At 47.5% G+C, this 21,075-nt stretch overlaps 1 protein-coding gene across 1 annotated transcript; it reads right to left on the reverse strand.

Moving 5' to 3' along the window:
* Window positions 1-17,806: 17,806 nt before the first annotated feature.
* LOC125507978 (rRNA-processing protein UTP23 homolog) lies at window positions 17,807-20,571 on the reverse strand. The gene is made up of 5 exons (XM_048672525.1): window positions 19,950-20,571; window positions 19,193-19,313; window positions 18,569-18,793; window positions 18,375-18,440; window positions 17,807-18,123 (listed from the first exon to the last, which is right to left on the reverse strand). The coding sequence occupies exons 1-5, from the start codon at window positions 20,225-20,227 to the stop codon at window positions 18,037-18,039; spliced, it is 777 nt and encodes a 258-aa protein (XP_048528482.1). The 5' UTR covers window positions 20,228-20,571; the 3' UTR covers window positions 17,807-18,036.
* Between the last annotated feature and the right edge of the window lie 504 nt (window positions 20,572-21,075).

A 21,075-nucleotide genomic window follows, 5' to 3' on the forward strand; every position in this document is an offset into this window, starting at 1 on the left:
TCCAGCAAAGCTCGGGTCTCTGACCGGCTTCTCGTCATCGCCACAACCCTGGGGCTACATGCCGTCGTCGGGCTACGCCGACGGCGACGCACATGGCGGGTTCAACTCCAACATCACCTTTCCCCATGGCCACCCGGCCCAGCGCACGCCCTCGCCCGCCTTTGCCGGCGTGCAATACCCTTCGTACACCTACTCGTCGTTGGCTTATGCAGCCTCCCCGATGCCCCCTCTCCGCCGTGGCGCGCTGCCCTTCTCACAAGCCTCCTCATCGTATTTCGGCAACACCAACGTGAAGGAGGCCGACATGGAAGACATCATCACGGCCGGCTCGACTGCCGCCGTCGCCTCCCCCGGGTTCACTGCCCAAGATGACACAATGGACGGCAAGCTCGACTACGGTGAGGAGGAGCCAGAGGAGGAGGACGAGCTGGCGCCTGCTCCGACGAGGAAAATGAAGAGAAGAAGAAGCGGGCGGGCAGGACCGGTGAGCCGCGCATCAAGTGGGTGTCCAAGGAGGACGAGTGCCTCGCCGAAGCATGGAAAGTCATCTACCTCGACCCGATCACCGGCACAAACCAGAGCATCGACACGTATTGGGAGCACATCAAGGCCGAGTTCGATGAGCGCAAGCTCGTCGACCCCTACTTCAAATGCGTCTACATGCAGCGCGGGTCGAAGGCAATGGCGAACCATTGGGGGCTCATCCAAACGGGGTGCAACAAATGTCATGGGATCATCGAGGAGATCGCAGCTCGCTCGGAGAGCGGTGCCAGCATCGAGGATCAGGTATGGCACGCTGGTCTCCCCTATTTTTCGACGTGTGTGCACCCGTCGACAGTTTGTTCCTCGGCGCAGCTGCTGCGGATGTTCGCCATGTTTCGCCAGGACAGCAGTGACCAAGATTTCAAGTACCTCCACGTCTTCAAGCGGATCGACAAGTGCAAGAAGTGTGCGGATACCCGGCACACCCTCCCTAAGGCCAAGGAGACGTACAAGCCGGACGCGCCAATGCCGGGCGCCGGCGACGGGCGTCCGGAAGGCAACAAAGGGGCCAAGAAGGGGAAACACGCCAACTCGGCTACCGCACGTGTGGAAGAATCCATCAAGCATTTCCTCGCCGATGCACAGGCCCGGGCCACCTTGCGTGAAGAGAAGACCGAGGCGCGGTGGTCGGCGTTGATGACGAACAGCGCCGTCAAGCTCAACCTACTCTAGGCCAACGTCGCGCGAAGAAGAGGAACACCAACCTGGCTTTCTTGATGGGCGGGGCGGACATGCTCTAGAGCAATGACGCGCAGCTCAAGGCATGGTACCTGGTGGAGCGCGGCCTCATCCTGAACCAGCTGCCGTCGACGGTGCCGCCAACTCCCACGCCCACACCGACGCCGCCGCCAAGCCCGGGCGATGTGAAGGAAATATGCCCTAGAGGCAATAATAAAGATGTTATTTATATTTCCTTATATCATGATAAATGTTTATTATTCATGCTAGAATTGTATTAACCGAAAACTTAGTACATGTGTAAATACATAGACAAACAAAGTGTCACTAGTATGCCTCTACTTGACTAGCTCGTTGATCAAAGATGGTTATGTTTCCTAGCCATAGACATGAGTTGTCATTTGATTAATGGGATCACATCATTAGGAGAATGATGTGATTGACTTGACCTATTTCATTAGCTTAGCACTTGATCATTTAGTATGTTGCTATTGCTTTCTTCATGACATATACATGTTCCTATGACTATGAGATTATGCAACTCCCGCTTACCGGAGGAACACTTTGTGTGCTACCAAACGTCACAACGTAACTGGGTGATTATAAAGGTGCTCTACAGGTGTCTCCAAAGGTACTTGTTGAGTTGGCGTATTTCGAGATTAGGATTTGTCACTCCGATTGTCGGAGAGGTATCTCTGGGCCCACTCGGTAATGCACATCACTATAAGCCTTGCAAGCATTGTAACTAATGAGTTAGTTACGGGATGATGTATTACGGAACGAGTAAAGTGACTTGCCTGTTGTGACGCCCCGAGACCGTTGCGCCAGGTGTCTCCCAGTTGTTCACTGTTGTTGCCGTGTCATTCACTTGCGTGTTGCATCTTGCCATGTCATCATACGCATTGCATCTGCATGTTTTCAAAACTTGCATCTGTCCAGGTCTCCCCGTTCCTTCTGTTGTCCGTTCTAAGCCCAGACCCACTTGCACGCGCCCGCGGCACGTCCAAAATATTATTTTGTAAGTGGCCGGAAAATGTTCTCGGAATGGGATGAAAGTTGGCATGCGGTGTTGTTATGTTGTCACTAGGTCGCCTCCAAATTTCATCACATTCGGAATTCGTTTGATGCCCCAACGGATAACTATAGCGACAATATAGTCGGTCAAATCGTCGGACGTTTTCGGTCTCCGAAATCTGTTGCCGGGTTTTCCCTCTTTTTCCTCCCTAGACCGTCTACACAGTCCACTACCTACCGCCAGGCCCAACCTAACCTCTCTCGTCAGCCCGCAGCCCTCCTCGCGCGCCCGTTCGAAAGTTGTCCCGGACCCGACTCGGGCCGCCGTTACCGATGGGTCCGGATCATCCCCAAACGTCTATAAAACATCACCGTTTTCTTATTTGGACTATGTAACCTATTTATTCTCAACCGTCCGATTTGAATCGGAGGGCCCAAATGCACCCCAAATCCACCTGCTATATATACTTGAGGTCCAACCCTAAGAATTAGGAGGCTTCTCCCTTCAGTCCAATCCCGCCGCCGCCACCCGGTCTCGATCCATCTCGGGATCCATCCCCTCCTCATTTTCAGACACGAGCCATCTCCCCTCGATCCATCGATCCAGCCAACCAGCCGCAGCCTCCTTCTTCCTCGATCCAACCAGCGACGACCCTCACCTCTGGGACCTCCTCCTCGCCGCCCCATCTCGCCTCCAAGATCAGTCACTGGACCCGCACCCCTCGCTTCTTCTCCTTCTCCCGTTCCTCTCTCACTTGCTCTATGTCTTCCCCATGGAGACCCACAGGAACACCGCTACCATGGTCGACCTCGACATGCCTCGCCGCCGTCGGGAACGGAAGGGTTGACCTCAGTTTGGTCTCCCTGCCTCCTTCGATGCTCCACCAGGAGCGAAGCCTCGCTCCGCCCCGTCTTGCGAGCACACCGGCGCCTTGGACCGAAGCCACCAGGACCCCAGGCTGGCCCCGTCGCTCCTCCTCTTCCCTTTGTTTTCCTCATGTCTTCTCACGTTTGTCTCTCTCTCTCTGTGCACCCAGGGGTCAACCCCGCTCTGTTCGGTGACCCCCGCTTGCTGTCGTATCATTCCCGATCAGATCTGGCAGGGTCTGTTCGGATCGACCTTTCCAAGCCTCATCGCCGGCCTCCCCTTGCTTCTCCGTGCGAGCTCACGAGGAGGACGACCCCAGCGCCAAGTCCCTTCTGCCTGCGCCGCCAGCTCGCGTTGACCCTGCCAGCGACCGATGCATGGGCCGCATCGGGTGCCAGCCGCCTGCAACGCCCGCTCCAGCGCCCCGCTTGGGCCTCCTGTCGAGCCGGCCTGCTCGATTGCACCCCGCGGTCTGCCTCCATCTCCTCACCAACGAGCCGAAGCCCATGGGTGAGCTGCTCCCCAGCGCCTCTCTGTTGGCCCAAGTGCAGATTCGGCCCGATGTATATTTTTCTGCTATGAACGAATTTCGCTATTTCCAGGAAAAAACTGCATATTTACAGATTACCCCTTGTTGTTCATGCATTTAATTACTAATTAACCGTGCATCAGATTAAAACAAAATTTATGTGTAAAATGCTTAGAATTGCGTCTAGATTCATAATATCCAACTTTCATCTATGTTTGAAATGTTTAAAATGTTGTTTGTTTTAAATTTGCCTATTGCCATGCAAAAATGCTTTAATTCATAACTAAATAACCGTAGCTCCAAACCTAATAAACTTTATATGTAAATGGGGTAGAAAAATGCATAGTTTAACATGGGGCACTCATTTTGCATGTTTAATAACTCTAAAATTGTGTTTAGGGCAGAACAGTACCAAACCTAAAATATGCACATGAGGATTTTCCGGACTTGTTTGCTTGTTGTTACGGCCTCATTTAAACTTGCCTAGATAGGTAGTTTTATTATGCTTCACCTCTTGCCATGTTAATCAACATTTAATATTGTTGGGTACATAAACAAGATCGAACTAAATAACTCGTATGTGGTGTTCCGTCAATATGCAACTCGTTGCATATTGGGCTCCACTTAACTTGTAGTTTTTTTTGTGCACTTTGCCATGCCATGCATATTTAAACCGGACATGCATCATACTTGTTTGCGCATCATGCCATGCTTATGTGATGGTTGTTTACTTTGTTGTTTGCTTCTTTCTTGTGTTGCTTCTTTGGGTTAGTTCCGATAACATCGCGTTTGGGAGGATTCGTTCGACTTTGTCCGTTTGTCTTCTTCATGGACTCGTTCTTCTTCCTTGCGGGATCTCAGGCAAGATGACCATACCCTCGAAATAACTTCTATCTTTGCTTCCTAGTTGTTCGCTCTATTGCTATGCTGCGATACCTACCACTTGTTATATCATGCCTCCAATAGTGCCATGTCAAGCCTATAACCCACCTTTCCTAGCAAACTGTTGTTTGGCTATGTTACCGCTTTGCTCAGCCCCTCTTATAGCATTGATAGTTGCAGGTGAAGATGGAGTTTGTTCCATGTTGGAACATGGATTTTGTTGGGATATCATTATTATCTCTTATTTAGTTTAATGCATATATATACTTGGTAAAGGGTGGAAGGCTCGGCCTTATTCCTGGTGTTTTGTTCCAATCTTGCCGCCCTCGTTTCTGTCATACCGGTGTTATGTTCCTTGATTTTGCGTCCCTTACGCGGTTGGGTGTTATGGGAACCCCTTAACAGTTCGCTTTGAATAAAACTCCTCCAGCAAGGCCCAACTTTGGTTTTACATTTGCCTAACAACCTATCACCTTCCCTTGGGTTCTGCAGACTCAAGGGTCATCTTTATTTTAACACACACACCCCGGGCCAATGCTTGTCTAAGTGTTGGTCCGAACCAGAGCCACTTGCGGTGCCACCTCGGGGAAACTTGAGGGCTAGTTTTTAGTTGTACGTAGTGTTCATCCGGTGTTGCCCTGAGAACGAGATATGTGCAGCTCCTATCAGGATGTCGGCGCATCGGGCGGTCTTGCTGGTCCTGTTTTACCATTGTCGAAATGTCTTGTAACCAGGATTCCGAGTCTGGTCGGGTCTTCCTGGGAGAAGGAATATCCTTCGTTGACCGTGAGAGCTTGTGATGGGCTAAGTTGGGACACCCCTATAGGGTTTTGAACTTTTGAAAGCCGTGCCCGCGGTTATGGCCAGATGGGAATTTGTTAATATCCGGTTGTAGAGAACTTGACACTTAACTTAATTAAAATGAATCAACCGCGTGTGTAGCCGTGATGATTTCTTTCCGGTGGAGTCCGGGAAGTGAACACGGTTCTTGTGTTATGCTTGAACGTAAGTAGTTTCAGGATCACTTCTTGATTACTTCTAGTTCATGACCGTGTTTTCCTTCTCTTCTCGCTCTTATTTGCGTATGTTAGCCACCATATATGTTTAGTGCTTGCTGCAGCTCCACCTCATTACCCCTTCCCTACCTATAAGCTTAAATAGTCTTGATCTCGCGGGTGTGAGATTGCTGAGTCTTCGTGACTCACAGATACTTACAACAGTTGCAGGTGTCGATGATACCAGTGCAGATGACGCAACCTAGCTCAAGTGGGAGCTCGATGAAGATTGTGTTTGTTGTGTTGTTTCGTTTCCAGTTGATCAGTAGTGGAGCCCAGTCGGGACGATCGGGGATCTAGCATTTGGGGTTGTCTTCTTTTATTTTGGTTCCATAGTCGGACCTTGATTGTATTCTGGATGATGTATGCTTCACTTGTATTTCTGTGATGTGGCGATTTTAAGCCAACTCTTTAACCCTTTCTTATTCAGTACATGGGATTGTGTGAAGATTGCCCCTCTTGCGACAAACCTACCATGCGGCTATGCCTCTAAGTCGTTCCCCAACACGAGGGAGATATAGCCGCAGTGTGGGTGTTACAAGTTGGTAATCAGAGCCTTCCCCGACTTAGGAGCCCCCTGCTTGATCGAATCATTGACGTTGTTGAGTTTAGAAGAAAATGTTTTGAGTCTTAGGATTATATATATCGGAGAGTAGGATTCTTTTTACTCCTCAGTCCCTTCGTCGCTCTGGTGAGGCCTCCTGACGTAGAGTTTTGACTCTTCTCTCCTCAAATTTCACAAAAAAATTTAGGATCACGCGGGTATCTTGGAATCGTTCTGATGGTTTTGTGACGAGAACATTGTTCTTGGTGCCTCCTGACATTTAGGGGTTGTGGCAGTGTCCCAAGGAATTGAGCTCCGAGGTGTTGTCGTCACAATTTTATCGTTCCAGTTCTGGAATACCTGAGTTTGCCAACATCGAAAATCTCCTTTATGCAGTTGTTGGTGAGATAACCTCGACGCCACCCAGTACTGGGGTGGGTGTTCGGGAGTATTGCTATAACTCATATAACGGATGCTTTTTGAAGGTTGAGGTAAATGATTTCCAAAGGTTTCTTGGTTATGTGTTGAAGGATGGATACAGTTGGATGTAGGATTTGTTATTTTTGGGTGAGATACTATGCTTCCCCTGTATCCCCAACACCTGATTGCATAACCAGAAAGTTTCGGGAGTTTATAAGTGGGAATTCAAGTAGCTCCTAGAATATCTTTCCAACAGACACATGATACGATATGGGATCTATCATATGTATGTTTCCGGCTTATTTTGCAAGCCAATCCTTTGTTTTGTTTTGAGTTGTGGTATTCAAGTTGCTTCAATGTCAAGTGTTGATTCCATACCTTTCCTAGGTGGTGTTCTCATATTTATATGAGAGTGCTAATCCTTTTCGATCATCGAGATTGTCATGTCAATCCTTTTCAACCGGTGTGCTTCTCTTCAAGTGGATCCGATCATTTCAACATCCGCAAGATCACCTCTCGATTTTTCTCAATGTTGTTCGTTTCATCTGTCCCCAAGTTGCCTTTGTTTTCCCCCCCCCCCCCCCTTTTCCTTTAAGGATTCGGTCTCTTAATCAACTATCAGGTTATTGATGGGAAGTCTCTCCATTCTTTTCCGTCAATATTCTTATCCGGTGATTCTCAGGAAGATGCTAAGGAAGCTACAAGTTCAACATTCTCCGTTCTCTTTTCTTCTCCGGTGGATTCAATTGAAGCTTTGTTGATCATATCCCTTTCCACGTTTTAAATGTTTTCTCATGTCGGTGCACCTCATAATCATTCCCTGCTTGCTATTCAAGTGTTCCGGAGTGCTGAAGATACCTCATAAGATTCAAGCTTCCATTCTCAACTCGCTCAAGTTCTTTTGAGGATGTTATCTCTTTCAAGCCATTTAAATCAACCGGTGCAATCTCCCTTTCAAGCAATCTTTTCAATGGTGTTTCTTTCAAGTGGGCCCTAACCCAAAGGTCTTTTCCCAGGATCTTACCTGACTCTTCTTCCCTTTTTCCGGAGTTATTTTCAATTCATTTCAAAGTTTGACGTAAGAATGAATTATCATCAGTCAAATGCCTTCTCCAAGATTGTTTTTCAAATTATTTTCATCGTTGGCTCAACCTCTTCGCTTTTGATTCAACCGGAGTGTCTAAACAATTCTTGATGTTGTTCTCGTCGTCATTCTCGGATTTGTAGACCGAAGAAGAGTTTCTCTTAAATCATATATGTTCTCTTGAAGACTCGTGGTTCTAGCTTGATGCCATCCTCTCATAATTGTTTTAGATTGTGAGAATTCTTTTCATCCATACGGAGCAATTCAGGAGTCTTTTCAGTTCGATTCTCTAAAGGTCATCATTTCGGGATTATTCATTCTCAGCTTTCAGCTCTCGTTTCTCCAAATCTTACCGGTGCATCGTGCAAGTGTTCTCTAATCAACTCTTGATCTCTTCGTTTCACTTGTATCTAAATTCCCTCAAGTATCTTCATTCGTTCTCTAATTCTACCGGTGATTCCCCCCTTTTACTTTGTTCGTTTTCAATTCTTATGGTGATTCGTTCAATATTTCTCTTCCATCTTTATCATATTAATTTATTCGTTATTTCGGTCCTACCGGTGGTTCATTGAAAACATTCCCAAGTTGGCGCTATATCTATCTTAATCCTTCACAAATGAGAATAAGTAGTATGCCAAATCCATGGTGTGTCAGCAATTAAATTGATGAAGGATAAGCATAATGTAATTCTTATTCTTGTTTCATCCAAATGATTCAATTCCTTATTCCGGAGGTTCATCAAAATTCTTGATTTCTTTTGTTCATCTTTCTTTTCCGGAGTTCCAAGTTTTTCCGCATTATCTCGTCGCGAAGCTCCATCTAAATCATCGCAAGGCTTCACCTTGTGTTTTCAACTTCTCTTTCCTTTCATTTGATCATCCTTTTGTTACCGGAGTTCTTCATGGAGGCTCTACATGATGGCTCATCAAAGATTTAATTCCTTCTCGAAGTGTTCATCGAGATTCTTTTCAAAGGAGCTCAAGTATTCTTCATCTTGCATTCCGAAGTGCAAATTCTTTCTATCTTATATTTTTCAGGTGGTGTTATGTCTTTCTTGACAATTTCCCTTCGGGTTTCATGATTCACAAGTTGTCCGGAATGACATATTTTAAACCCATCATTTTCAATTCATTCATGAGATCCTTTGCAACCTATCAATCTCTTCATTGGAGTTAGATTGGGTTATATTTCACCTAAAGCTTTCCCTAAGGATAGTTTCTATTTATGGTACTTATAAATGACCCAAGTTCTTCATCTATCCTCCCAGTGAAGCAAGGTTCTCGTCTCCTTGCTGATATCAATCCAATCTTTGCTTTCCGTTAGTGGCCGTTTGTCACCTCATAATGTTGAGATGTTTCCATAAGCCCACTACAAGCTTATTCTTTTCGTTGTTGATTTCCCAACAACCCCGTGCAATCCTTTCTTGCAAGGATGCTTTCCAAGTTCAATTGTGGTAGAAGTTCTCATTTTTCTTCTCCGTTCTTTTGTTCCGACGATTTACCTTTTATTCCTTCATCCGGAGGCATTGTGATGTTGCTCTTTTCTATCATCATCTCGAATGGTGAGGATTGTGTTCTTTTCGTGCTTATCCATTTAACTGGAGTGTTGTGCCCTTTGCTCAAGTTCTTTTCGCCTTATCAAGTCTTGCATCTCTTTTCAACCGGAGTGATGTCCGAATCTGCTCTTCCTTGTTCCTCTTTTCTAACGGAGTGTTTTCAACTTTGTTCTTCTTCGTTGTTTTCTTTCTTTCAATTTGTTTCAACCTCTCAAGGTTCTTTGGTTTCACTCGTTTGTCAAAGAAGCAACTTTGTTTTACCCCTCCTCTTCCGTTTTCCCCGGTGCCATCCCAGATCTCGAGATGAGATACTCTCGTAGTGGTGGAGTGTTGAGACGCCCCGAGACCGTTGCGCCAGGTGTCTCCCAGTTGTTCGCTCTTGTTGTCGTGTCATTCGCTTGCGTGTTGCATCTTTCCATGTCATCATCCGCATTGCATCTGCATGTTTTCAAAACTTGCATCTGTCCAGGTCTCCATGTTCCTTCCGTTGTCCGTTCTGAGCCCAGACCCACTTGCACGCGCCCGCGACACGTCCGAAATATTATTTTATAAGTGGTCGGAAAATGTTCTCGGAATGGGATGAAAGTTGGCATGCCGTGTTGTTATGTTTTCAGTAGGTCGCCTGCCAAGTTTCATTGCATTCGTAGTTCGTTTGATGCCCCAACGGATAACTATAGCGACAATATAGTCGGTCAAATCGTCGGACGTTTTCGGTCTCCAAAATCTGTTGCCGGGTTTTCCCTCTTTTTCCTCCCTAGAACGTCTACACAGTCCACTACCTACCGCCAGGCCCAACCTAACCTCTCTCGTCAGCCCGCGGCCCTCCTCGCGCGCCCGTACGAAAGTTGTCCCGGACCCGACTCGGGTTGTCGTTACCGATGGGTCCGGATCATCCCCAAACGTCTATAAAACATCACCGTTTTCTTATTTAGACTCTATAACCTATTTATTCTCGGTCGTCTGATTTCAATCGGAGGGCCCAAATGCACCCCAAATCCACCTGCTATATATACTTGAGGTCCAACCCTAAGAATTAGGAGGCTTCTCCCTTCAGTCCAATCCCGCCGCCGCCACCCGGTCTCGATCCATCTCGGGATCCATCCCCTCCTCATTTTCACACACCAGCCATCTCCCCTCGATCCATCGATCCACCCAACCAGCCGCAGCCTCCTTCTTCCTCGATCCAACTAGCGACGACCCTCACCTCCAGGACCTCCTCCTCGCCGCCCCATCTCGCCTCCAAGATCAGTCACTGGACCCACACCCCTTGATGCTTCTCCTTCTCCCGTTCCCTCTCTCACTTGCTCTATATCTTCTCCATGGAGACCTACAGGAACACCGCTACCAGGGTCGACCTCGGCATGCCTCGCCGCCGTCGGGAACGGAAGGGTTGACCTCGGTTTGGTCTCCCCGCCTCCTTCGATGCTCCACCAGGAGCGAAGCCTCGCTCCGCCCCGTCTTACGAGCACAATGGCGCCTTGGGCCGAAGCCACCAGGACCCCAGGCTGGCCCCGTCGCTCCTCCTCTTCCCTTTGTTTTCCTCCTATCTTCTCGCGTTTGTCTCTGTGTGTGTGTTTGTGTGTGTGTGTGTGCGCGCCCGCGGGTCAACCCCGCTCCGTTTGGTGACCCCCGCTTGTTGTCGTCTCATTCCCGATCGGATCTGGAGGGATCCGTTCGGATCGACCTTTCCAAGCCTCGTCGTTGGCCTCCCCTTGCTTCTCCGTGCGAGCTCAACGAGGAGGACGACCCCAGCGCCAAGTCCCTTCTGCCTGCGCCGCCAGCTCGTGTTTACCCTGCCAGCGACCGATGCGTGGGCCGCATCGGGTGCCAGCCGCCTGCAATGCCCGCTCCAGCGCCCCGCTTGGGCCTCCTGCCGAGCCGACCTGCTCGACTGCGCCCCGCGGTCTGCCTCCACCTCCTCACCAACGGGCCAAAGCCCATGGGTGAGCTTATCCCCGGCGCCTCTTTGTTGTCCCCAGTGCAGATTCGGCCCGATGTATATTTTTTCTGCTATGAACGAATTTCGCTATTTCTAGAAAAAACTGCATATTTACAGATTACCCCTTGTTGTTCATGCATTTAATAACTAATTAACCATGCATCGGGTTAAAACAAACTTTATATGTAAAATGCTTAGAATTGTGTCTAGATTCATAATATCCAACTTTCATCTATGTTTGAAATGTTTAAAATGTTGTTTGTTTTAAATTTGCCTATTGCCATGCAAAAATGCTTTAATTCATAACTAAATAACCGTAGCTCCAAACCTAATAAACATTATATGTAAATGGGGTAGAAAATGCATAGTTTAACATGGTGCACTCATTTTGCATGTTTAATAACTCTAAAATTGTGTTTAGGGCAGAACAGTATCAAACCTAAAATATGCACATGAGGATTTTCCGGACTTGTTTGCTTGTTGTTCCGGCCTCATTTAAACTTGCCTAGATAGGTAGTTTTATTATGCTTCACCTCTTGCCATGTTAATCAACATTTAATATTGTTGGGTACATAAACAAGATCGAACTAAATAACTCGTATGTGGTGTTCCGTCAATATGCAACTCGTTGCATATTGGGCTCCACTTAACTTGTAGTTTTTTTGTGCACTTTGCCATGCCATGCATATTTAAACCGGACATGCATCATACTTGTTTGCGCATCATGCCATGCTTATGTGATGGTTGTTTACTTTGTTGTTTGCTTCTTTCTTGTGTTGCTTCTTTGGGTTAGTTCCGATAACATCGCGTTTGGGAGGATTCGTTCGACTTTGTCCGTTTGTCTTCTTCATGGACTCGTTCTTCTTCCTTGCGGGATCTCAGGCGAGATGACCATACCCTCGAAATCACTTCTATCTTTGCTTGCTAGTTGTTCGCTCTATTGCTATGTTGTGATACCTACCACTTGCTATATCATGCCTCCCATAGTGCCATGTCAAGCCTCTAACCCACCTTTTCTAGCAAACTGTTGTTTGGCTATGTTACCGCTTTGCTCAGCCCCTCTTATAGCGTTGATAGTTGCAGGTGAAGATGGAGTTTGTTCCATGTTGGAACATGGATTTTGTTGGGATATCATTATTATCTCTTATTTACTTTAATGCATCTATATACTTGGTAAAGGGTGGAAGGCTCGGCCTTATGCCTGGTGTTTTGTTCCACTCTTGCCGCCCTGGTTTCCGTCTTGCCGGTGTTATGTTCCTTGATTTTGCGTCCCTTACGTGGTTGGGTGTTATGGGAACCCCTTGACAGTTCGCTTTGAATAAAACTCCTCCAGCAAGGCCCAACTTTGGTTTTACATTTGCCTAACAACCTATCACCTTCCCTTGGGTTCTGCAAACTCAAGGGTCATCTTTATTTTAACACCCCCCCCCCCACGGGGCCAGTGGTTGTGTAAGTGTTGGTCCGAACCAGAGCCACTTGCGGCGCCACCTTGGGGAAACTTGAGGGTTGGTTTTTAGCTATACGTAGTGTTCATCCGGTGTTGCCCTGAGAACGAGATATGTGCAGCTCCTATCAGTATGTCGGCGCATCGGGCGGTCTTGCTGGTCTTGTTTTACCATTGTCGAAATCTCTTGTAACCGGGATTCCGAGTCTGATCGGGTCTTCCTGGGAGAAGGAATATCCTTCGTTGACCGTGAGAGCTTGTGATGGGCTAAGTTGGGACACCCTGTAGGGTTTTGAACTTTCGAAAGCCGTGCCCGTGGTTATGGGCAGATGCAAATTTGTTAATATCCGGTTGTAGAGAACTTGACACTTAACTTAATTAAAATGAATCAATCGCGTGTGTAGCCATGATGGTCTCTTTCCGGCGGAGTCCGGGAAGTGAACACGGTTCTTGTGTTATGCTTGAACGTAAGTAGTTTTAGGATCACTTCTTGATCACTTCTAATTCGCGATCGTGCTTTCCTTCTCTTCTCGCTCTTATTTGCGTATGTTAGCCACCATATATGCTTAGTGCTTGTTGCAGCTTCACCTCATTACCCCTTTCCTACCCATAAGCTTAAATAGTCTTGATCTCGCGGGTGTGAGATTGTTGAGTCCTCGTGACTCACAGATACTTCCAACAGTTGCAGGTGTCGATGATACCAGTGCAGATGACGCAACCCAGCTCAAGTGGGAGCTCGATGAAGATCGTGTTCGTTGTGTTGTTTCGTTTCCAGTTGATCAGTAGTGGAGCCCGGTCGGGACGAACGGGGATCTAGCATTTGGGGTTGTCTTCTTTTATTTTAGTTCCATAGTCGGACCTTGATTGTATTCTGGATGATGTATGCTTAACTTGTATTTGTGTGAAGTGGCGATTGTAAGCCAACTCTTTAACCCTTTCTTATTCAGTAAATGGGATTGTGTGAAGATTGCCCCTCTTGCGACAAACCTACCATGCGGCTATGCCTCTAAGTCGTACCCCGACACGGGGGAGATATAGCCGCATTGTGGGTGTTACACCGGTAAAGAGATTGAACTAGGTATTGAGATACCGACGATCGAATCTCGGGCAAGTAACATACCGATGACAAAGGAAACAACGTATGTTGTTATGCGGTTTGACCGATAAAGTTCTTCGTAGAATATGTGGGATCCAATATGAGCATCCAGGTTCCGCTATTGGTTATTGAGCGGAGACGTGTCTCGGTCATGTCTACATAGTTCTCGAACCCGTAGGGCCCGCACGCTTAAAGTTCGGTAACGATCGGTATTATGAGTTTTTGTGTTTTGATGTACCGAAGGTAGTTCGAAGTCCCGGATGAGATTGGGGACATGACGAGGAGTCTCGAAATGGTCGAGACGTAAAGATCTATATATTGGACGACTATATTCGGACATCGGAAAGGTTCCGAGTGATTCGGGTATTTTTCGGAGTACCAGAGAGTTACGGGAATTCGCGGGGAGTAGATGGGCCTTATTGGGCTTTAGGGAAAAGAGAGAGGAGAGGTTGCGCGCCCCCCCAAGGCCTAGTCCGAATTGGACTAGGGGGAGGGGCGGCGCCCCCTCCTTCCTTCTCTTCTCTTTTCCCTTTCCTTCTCTCCTACTCCTACTACTTGGAAGGGCTCCTAGTTCTACTAGGAAAGGGGGAATCCTACTCCCGGTGGGAATAGGACTCCCCTAGGGCGCGCCATAGAGAGGGCCGGCCCTCTGCCTCCTCCACTCCTTTATATACGGGGAGAGGGGCACCCCTTGGAGACACAACAATTGATCATTGATCTCTTAGCCGTGTGCGGTGCCCCCTCCACCATAATCCATGTCGATCATATCGTAGCGGTGCTTAGGCGAAGCCCTGCATCGGTAGCATCATCATCACTGTCCCCACACCGTCGTGCTGACGAAACTCTCATGTGAAGCTTTGCTGGATCGGAGCTCGCGGGACGTCATCGAGTTGAATGTGTGCAGAACTCGGAGGTGCCGTGCGTTCGATACTTGGATCGGTCGGATCGTGAAGACGTACGACTACATCAACCGCGTTGTGCTAACGCTTTCGCAGTCGGTCTACGAGGGTTCATGGACACACTCTCCCCTCTCGTTACTATGCATCACCATGATCATGTGTGTGCGTAGGATTTTTTTTGAAATTACTACGTTCCCCAACACGATGATGCCTCCACGACGCCCAGCAGCACAGAAACCGCGCCGACGCCGCCCAGCACAGAAGCCGCGCCGATGCCGCCCAGCCCGCACATGCCGACTACCCCGATGCCGGAGGCCGACACCGCCGTTTGATGCGTTGCCTATGCGTCATTTCTTTTTGTACGCCGAACTTTTCATTTGGTCGCCGAACTATGGCAAGGTGATCGCCAAACTGGGGCGCTGATCGCCGGACTTGTGGCGTTTTTTGGGAGCGAGAATGGACCAAGTTTGAATTTGCGGTGCCTTGGGGTGGCACCTGGGGGCGTGGCTGGGACCTAGATCGCCCCCAGGGCCTAAATAGCGTCGGGCGAGCGCCCGAAAGAGCGCCGGCCTATGCGCTGGGGGGCGAACGTGTGGAGATGCTCTTACCACTAGACACGTAGTCTGTGCAGCAAAAGTAGAGTTGGGCCAGCGCGTCTTCGGAGTCGTCTCCTCCTCGTCGATCTCCCACGTAGCCGATCAGATCCCACAATCTGGTTCGTCCAAGTGCACCGCCTCTAACGGTATCCACGCGTGCAGGAGGAACACCATGTGGTGGACTACTAGGTCCGATCACACAGCCGACGGCGAGTGGTGGTGGCTACTTGCAACACATGCAAAGCCCTAGTGACGGCGCTGAAGTGATCAACCAAATGAGTGTGCCGCACCTCCATTATATATAGGAATCCGTCGCGGGCTCAACACTTGGGCCTCGCACGGATCCTAAAGCCCAAATTATGTTCGGTCTGGATCCGAGTCCGAGTAGGATCAGACCTGGCTCGTGGAGTCAGATCCAGCCTCACAGGTTCCTTCCCTTAAGCGTGAGACCCCTTAGGTTCAAGTCGTCTTGGTCACAGTTCAGATCACCTTTGACCTGCTCGGCTGGTAGCGGCCTCTAGCAAGGCATGCCAACCACCAAGTAGACAATGAAGCCAGTTGGTGAACCTGTACAAAATGTCACACTTATGTTTCCTTTGCCACACGATATATGTTGTCGGGCTCAAGGCGAGTCTTTCATCCTTGTGCCATGCTTATCTTGGTTGGATCACACAAGGGGCTCAGAGTATATCTCTCCTGATCAGAGGGGCAAATCTCATCTTGCCCGACCATGTCTCGCAGCATGGGTCTGGACAAAGCCTGACTACCTTTATAACTACCCAGTCACAGAGTAGTGTTTGGTCGGCCCAAAGCAGGTCTCTCACCATCCCAAGTACATGCGCCAGCTTAGGTCTTATGACATAGAACATATGTTATACTAGAGACTCCCACATTACCTATCGGTTCATCTCATAGTCGGGTATGTCCGACTCGGATCTCACCTCGACTCATATCCGACTATATCGAATCCGACCAGATCCTTCCGAGTCCATATTATATGGCTAGCATCCAATGCTCCATGGCCAGCGAGACCAAACCATCCACCGTGTCACATGTCAGTCTAGTCGGTTGCGCGTTCATGCAGCCCTTTCGACTAGGGATCTTTTAGGACAGTCATTATACAATGCATAGTCCCACAAATAAGTCACGTACTCGTTGATACACATCATTAATAATGTCCAAAGACTATCTTTATTAATAAACACATATAAAATATTATCATACATTATTGCCTCTAGGACATATCTCCAACAACCCCATGGGCCATCCTAACATTAAAGACCCAATTTTTCTAAACACGTAAAAAAATCACGGCTTACTTCTAAATCTAAGCACAAGAGTCAAAGCAAAAATAAATAATACTCTAGTTTGAAACAATTGTGCCTAAATAAAAATTACAAATGAACATAAACCTCAGGCACAACTTTGTATATCGGTGTCGTAGCTTTCGTTAAGGACATCTCTTCATCACTGCAATATGCTAGTTTAAATTTTTTAATGATTATTGGACCTAAATTTTCAGCTAGACAGGAGATGCCAGCAGCCGCGATCTGTGAAGAAAAAGACCATCGAAGAGAAACACCTATAAGCACCTGTAGAAACTTCGAAGACCATGTACACCGCAAAGGTCATCCGAATCCGGTCAGATCCACCAAAAATCTTAACCAACTGGTCCTAGGAGACCCACGGAAGAGACAGCTCCACACGCCCTCCGTCGGTGAAAATCACACCAATGGAACGGGGTAGGGTGAGGAGAACATTATTCCTACCTTGAGGCAACGCCGCCACTTCGCTGCCCCAAACCAAATATAAAGACTCCCTAAAGAAAACCTAAAAATCCACCCATCTAGTTGTACGACAGGCCCAAGTCTGATGTCGAGTCCTCCACTATCCATAACCGTGCACGAACGTCCTCTTCTCCGATGGTCCAGCCAGGTCGGACAACCGGTGAAGATTAAGATTTTGCATCGAGTCCCTCTGGCCACCACCGGCTTCACCAACACCGCCTTGTGCACCCCTAAGAAGGTCACTGCTCGAGCACATATATCCTTCGTCATCCCACATCAAACCTCCAGCGCTTCCACAACAGGCCCCTCGATTCGGACCTCATCGACGTCGTCGGCGTCACATGGGCTTTGCCTCGCGAGGTGCCCTGCCGCGACAAGAGGGGTAGATGATGGGTGGCGACTATGGTTCAATGGTCGAACGCCTTGTCGCCTCATGATAGGAAAATGATTTGAGAGACTTTCTTCCATATTGTTCTGCTGCATGGTTTGATTTGTTCAGCCCTCTAAACTAATGGTGATGGATTGCAAGCATGTATTGTGTGGGGTAATGCTCCAACCAATGTTGCTTCAGCGATCTCTAGATCTCATCTCAAGGGGCAAGTGGCTATTGTGTTTCTTCAGAACCTGGTATCGTGAGCTATGGTTCAGTAGCGCTAGCTATCTATCATTTGTGCTAACTTCAACTTTTCTTAATATATTTTTGCAGGGGCAGTTTTCCTTAATATTAATCAAATCTCAGATGCCTTTGTGTGCCTTCTTTTCAAAAGTAAATAAATAAGGGTTTTCTAAGTCATTTGTCGATTTTCCATATTATATTGCTTGGGATTTTGCGCCCTTCCCTTTGTTGCCATTTGGTAACAAAGACTGGAGGGATTTCCCCCTCGAGGGAGGGCAAAGCCTGGAACAAACTTATATAAATCACTAGGACAGGATATACAGGTCCAAACAGGGTCAAACAAACTATTAAGTGTTACATTGTCAAAAAATTCAAGCCACAATCCTCTAAGCGGTCATGCATGATTTATGAAGCTTTTTAACGATTATGTAGGTCCATCAAACACCATCCAACCGCTGTTTGCAACTTCTTCATAGGTCCATCAGCTTCATGTCTCTGCTTGACTACTGCCTTTGGCACTTCTCTTCCGCTTCCGAACCCTCTTTCGCTTTGCCTCGCCATCAGTCTTCGGGCCCTAAAGAAGCAAGTTCTCATCAGTGCTTGTTGCCATGAAATGTCCGTGTAAGCATCAGCAAAAGCGAATATGCAAGTGTCACTGTCTAAGAGTATATAAGATTTAATTGTCACATTATTTCTCATCCGTAGGCAACTACAGCACTGCTTTTACAACATTAATTGCACAGATACTTATAGTGAGTGTGTTCCGAGTATTAAACATACCATACAGATGTCAAGTGATAATGCTGTGTAGTGATGATTAATTACCTGATTTTGAGCAGCTGATGGTTGAGGCTTTGGTTTCTTTTTCTTGCAAGAGAGTGGGTTTGGACCCTGCAGCACAACACACATTAACATTTTGTTAAAGAAGCAGAGATGCCATCATGATCTCAAAATGTTGATTACGCCCACTAGATCCTAACAATGGAGTGTCCAGAAAAACAGAAGCTGTAAATATTAACCTTTGCTCTGTTTCTTTTAAACTTGCTTTTCTCTGCCACTCCGGGAGCGTTTCCACAGACGGATGTCTTTCCTTCAGATGACGCCTTTAATAGCTTCTTAAATTCTGATTTTTCCATATGTATACGCTTCTCCTCATCCAACTGAGCAAACTGACGTTGCTGCACAGAGGGTTGCTCAATAAACAGGGAGTTCTTCAGACCATATATCACAGGAACACAAGGAACCTGTACCCAAGCAAAACATACATGAGCAAACTGAATGCAGAAGTAGCTTCTAAGATGGCTTAATACATTAGGCTATATCATTTCTGTAAAGTAGATGATATGATACTTGTCGGTTGTATCATGTTTGCTGAGCAGATTCCTTCACAAGTAACATTCCGGTGACAAAAATAAGGTAAAAGTAGAATGCTACATCCAAGCAAAACATATATGAGCTCATTGTGCAAAAGCAGTTTTTAAGATGGCATATAAATTCTGTTATCAGTGCTATGTAATTTCTTTTAAGTCGATGCTATTATGTTTGTGCCTTGTATTGTGTCCCTGAGCAGATACTTTCACAAATAAAATCAAGGTGATAAAATGATAAAAGCAGAATGCTAGAAGTGCAGTGAATCTTCATACCTCCCGTAGCTTTGCCCGGAGATCAGAATCCTGGGTGGCAACAAAGTAGTGCTCCGGATTCTTATCACCAACAAGTGACAGAATACAGTCCACCGCACTGACCACTTTGTCATGCTCACAGCTGAACACACAAATAAAAGTCCAGAGAACAAACTATCAACGCCCCCGCCTCGAGCTCGTCAAGTCATAAAAGGGCAAAACTATCCTGACTGAATGTAGTAGCAGTATTTCATACAAATCAAACTGATAAAACAAAACCAATGTGATCCAATTTCAGAACATGATTTGCAGTCAGGCATGGAAGCAAACAAACCAGTGCCACATTACATTATTTCAAAGCTGGAAATGAAGTTCCACTAGTTAATTGGTTTCAAAACCTACTTATTCTCAACTTGGCATGCAACACCACTGTCCATGTATTTTTTTTTCTTCATAAGAGTTAGTGCTTATTTAGTCTATTAGTGAGCAGAAATTCAATTCGGTTCCCGGGAGCACGTGCTCCCGGGCCCTTGTTTTACATACATTTGTTTTCTACATATAATTATCCGTGGCAACGCACAGGGACCCAACTAATTCCAGCTAAGTATTCAGATAGCCCAAACACAAATTGTCAAATTGAACCTATGAGGTAACCAATATGACAGAACAAAGAGATCCGCATTTAAAATTGAATCAGCGACCAGTGCATGTATAGATTAGAGTGGTAAGGCTGTGAAATGAAGAAAAATGGATAAGAGAAGGGAAGAGAAGGAGGGACCTGGCGGTGGCGACGAGTTGGGCAGCGTCGAACGCCTCGGAGTGGGACTTGCCGAGGCGCCTGAGCTCGGCGACGACGCACTTGGAGGTCAAGAGCGGGGGCGCCCTGGACGCGGAGAGGAGCTCGCGGAGGGCGTCGTCGGCGGGGAGGAGTTGGTGGACGAGGAGGTGGTGCACGAAGGTGCCATCGATGAGCACCTTGTAGGGCTCGCGGAAGCCGAAGCAGGTGGAGTAGAACTTAACCACCTTGCGGTGCCGCGATCGCCTCTTCACCCTCATCGCGGACTGGCGTACGCGGGCACGCAGACGGCGTCCGCGGTGAGTCAGCGACGGTGGCTCTCCTAGACGAGCGGCGGCAGACCTCCAGGACGAGCGGGCGGGCGGACGGGGTCACCGGACCAGCGGGCAGGCGAGGACGCGGTGTCGCCAGACGGGCGGGGTCGCTGGGCTGGCAGACGGCGAGCCGGCGACCCTCCTGGACCTGGAAGAGCGGCGGCGGCGCAGCTCCAGGTCCTGCACGGATGGGCGGCGGCAGACCGGTCTAGGGTTCGTCCCGCTCGATCCGGGGGAGCTCCTATAGGGCGCTCGCTGCGGCAAAGTGCCGGCGCTTCGCACAGGAGCGGCTAGCGTGGGCCGGCCCGTTTAAAGCGGCAAGCGGCGGCACGTTCCCGACATGAAAAATCGCAAAAAATAAAATACCGCCAGCGCTGTAACTTGAACACGCGACTTCACACTAACTGGACTGCCGTGCAAACCACTGCGACGTAGCTGTCCTCATACTCAATTATCAGCGCGACATTTAAAGACGTATACGACGGAGACAAAACTTAAACAATCATTCGCAAAAAGTCCCAAAAACTACAGTCCATTTATTGGGTCGAACCGAGGACCTCCAACAACAGAATTTTTCGAAATTATAAATATTTTCTTCAAAATAAAAACATTTTCCGAATTCTCGTACAAATTTTATAAATCAGAAACATTTTGATTATGTGAACAAATTTGAAAAGGGGGAACATTTCTTGAATTTGTGAACAAAAAATAAAAATGTGTACATTTTTAAAACTTCTATAACATTTTTTGAATTTGTGAACAAAATTGAAAAACATGAACTATTATTAAATTTG

The sequence above is a fragment of the Triticum urartu genome, chromosome 5 (assembly GCF_003073215.2).
Source record: "Triticum urartu cultivar G1812 chromosome 5, Tu2.1, whole genome shotgun sequence".
In the NCBI taxonomy this organism is placed as follows: Eukaryota; Viridiplantae; Streptophyta; class Magnoliopsida; order Poales; family Poaceae; genus Triticum; species Triticum urartu.